This window comes from Carassius auratus, chromosome 21, assembly GCF_003368295.1.
Source record: "Carassius auratus strain Wakin chromosome 21, ASM336829v1, whole genome shotgun sequence".
NCBI lineage: Eukaryota > Metazoa > Chordata > Actinopteri > Cypriniformes > Cyprinidae > Carassius > Carassius auratus.
Genome location: NC_039263.1, coordinates 22,466,182 through 22,468,660, shown reverse-complemented (window position 1 = coordinate 22,468,660; position 2,479 = coordinate 22,466,182). Strand labels below are relative to the sequence as shown.

At 32.1% G+C, this 2,479-nt stretch overlaps 1 protein-coding gene across 1 annotated transcript; it reads left to right on the top strand.

Annotated features, from left to right (window-relative positions):
• Window positions 1-551: 551 nt before the first annotated feature.
• On the top strand, window positions 552-1,954 carry LOC113039222 (lymphocyte antigen 6B-like). Its single transcript, XM_026197106.1, has 4 exons — window positions 552-659; window positions 742-861; window positions 1,225-1,347; window positions 1,607-1,954. Exons 1-4 carry the CDS (start codon window positions 611-613, stop codon window positions 1,672-1,674), a joined length of 360 nt encoding a protein of 119 aa, XP_026052891.1. The 5' UTR covers window positions 552-610; the 3' UTR covers window positions 1,675-1,954.
• Window positions 1,955-2,479: the final 525 nt, after the last annotated feature.

Sequence of the window (2,479 nt, the reverse complement as noted above, 5' to 3'; positions counted from 1 at the left end):
ATATATCAAAACAATACTTTTTGCTTGTATAAAACCAATTTAATTTCATCAGCCTATGCTTTTAGACCACCAAGTTGATTTAATATTTTTTTAAACCCTTTTCCTCTTTGCTTTGCTTATGTTAGACAACTTTGTTTCTTTAATTATTTTGCTATTGTCTGTTACTTGCAAACTATCATTGTAGTTCTTCCTTTTTATATTAAAACCATTGCTTTATAATTAACTTCCTAGTTAATTATGTACACTGTAAAGAATTTAAAATAAAATACAATAAAATAATAGAAATGAGCTACATTGTGCTGTATTGATATAAAGAAACTTTCTGCATCAACCTTTACTGTATTTGTTTTTTATTTTATTTTTATTTTTTGCACTTCATTGCACTGTGCTTTAGGGTTTATGAAAATGCCTATAAAATGTATGGATAATGTCCTGATAGAAAATCAACAATACATTTTCCATGGAATTTTTTTTTTTTTTTACAGTGTAAGCAGTGTAAGTCTAGAAACTTGTGTTAAACTGTCATTGTCTCATAAAGACCCTCCCATTTGACACGCTATAAAATGAGCGCTGAAACAGACACAATATTTCATTCTCCTCCGGACCAAAGATGTATCTGCAAATCTCAGTTTTTCTTCTGTTCAGTCTTTTCACTGCAGGTAAAACGACAGTTAGTGTTTGCAATGTTATTGTGTACAAATAGATCTCTCTCTCTCTCACGGTCTCTGTTTTATTACTAAGGGCACTCTCTCAGATGTTACGAGTGTACGAGTCTGACGGGATCCTGTACAAATCAAAATGCGACAACATGTCCAAGTGGATCTACCAAGTGCATGACTATGACAACTGTGGCAGAAGTTGGTAAGTCCAATATGATTTATTAAAATGTTCTGTAATGTTTTTACTGATGGAGATGCTGTTATAATTTTCTGGTGTTGAAACAATGGAAATGTAAAATCTCACAGAAGTGCTTATTTCTGCTATAGGTAAGTAAAGGTCAATTACAAATTTCAGTAAACAGTACAACTATTTGTGCTACAAACCAGTGTATTTATGATTGCAACAATATATTAAAATATGTTGTTTATGTAGTGAATATAACAGGAAGGATACAAGTTTAAATGTACATGAAATTAATCCGAAATCACATAACTGCAAATGTTGAAATGTTTCATTATTCTATCATACAGAGATTTATGTTTTGTTTTTTTTGTTTTTTTGAAGGTCCCATTAAGGTGACCAGTACATCTAAAATGTGTTCACCTTCATGTGACCCTGGGACCCAACAGATCGCGATTGGGTCAGTAACAACCCAGTGCTGTGACACTGACCTCTGCAATGCTGCAGGTATTCTTCTTTATATGGTCACACTTTAAATGAGTAAATAAAACAAACAATAGGCCTAATAAGACAAAACACAAGTGATTCTTTAAATGAACTAAATATCATATTTCAAAAGCATCCTGAATAGTGTACAAAGCTTGAGAGGCAGGTGCTTTCATAGACTTTCTATTCTGAAGAAGTTTTTCAACAATGAATAAGTTATTTTTAATTACTATAGTTGTAGGATTGATTGACAGTGAGTGTTTGTTATTGTCCTGGTTAGATGGCATGTACAAGGCAAGCTTCCTGCTGCTGTTGTCTCCTCTGCTCTTCTACTTCCTGGTTCAGTGAATACACTTCAGATTCTACAGCTGCAGAAGAAACTGAATGATACACATATTTCTATTCATACTTTACTGAATGAAGTGTGCATGATGTTCTGCTGTTCTTTGGTAATCATGATTTGGGGAAAAGAAAATCTGTATTTTAATAAACATATTAAACAAAATTGTGCATCAACACTGTAACAGACAAATAGCTATTAAAATTTAAATAATTAATATATAAAGATTTCCAATATCTGCAGTAGTTTTGTAGCATGCTCAGTCAAGACTATATATTTCCCCTATATTTCCTCTTCCCCTTTCTTTTCATATATATACAAATATGTATTTGCCTTTAAAAATAAAATGAATAACAGAATGCAATACAGAATTAAACAGAGTGCTAAACTTCTGCAATAAAAGATTTACATATATCAAATGTCTTTCTCTGCATTCTCCTTAATTTATTTTCATTACTTCTGGTCTAGCTGGGTTTAATGGTGCAGTAAGTGATTTCTGAGAAACCATGATGATATTTGACATCGACACCAAAATAAAGACACAGCTAACTCTCCGATCTGTCCTGATACTATAACAGATATTTCAACATCATATCTTGGTTCTTGGTTCAACATATTGAGCAGAAATAAAAGAACCTTGGTCTTCTGTTATTTCCATTAAGCTTGTGCTGAAATATTGCTTAAAACAAAACTTTTGATATCTCAAAAGTGCTCATATTTTTGCACGTTTAAAACAAAACAACTAATTGAATAGATGGAGCCCAAACAACACCGAACCCCATTGGGTTTCATTTTATGGACAAAAAAACACAC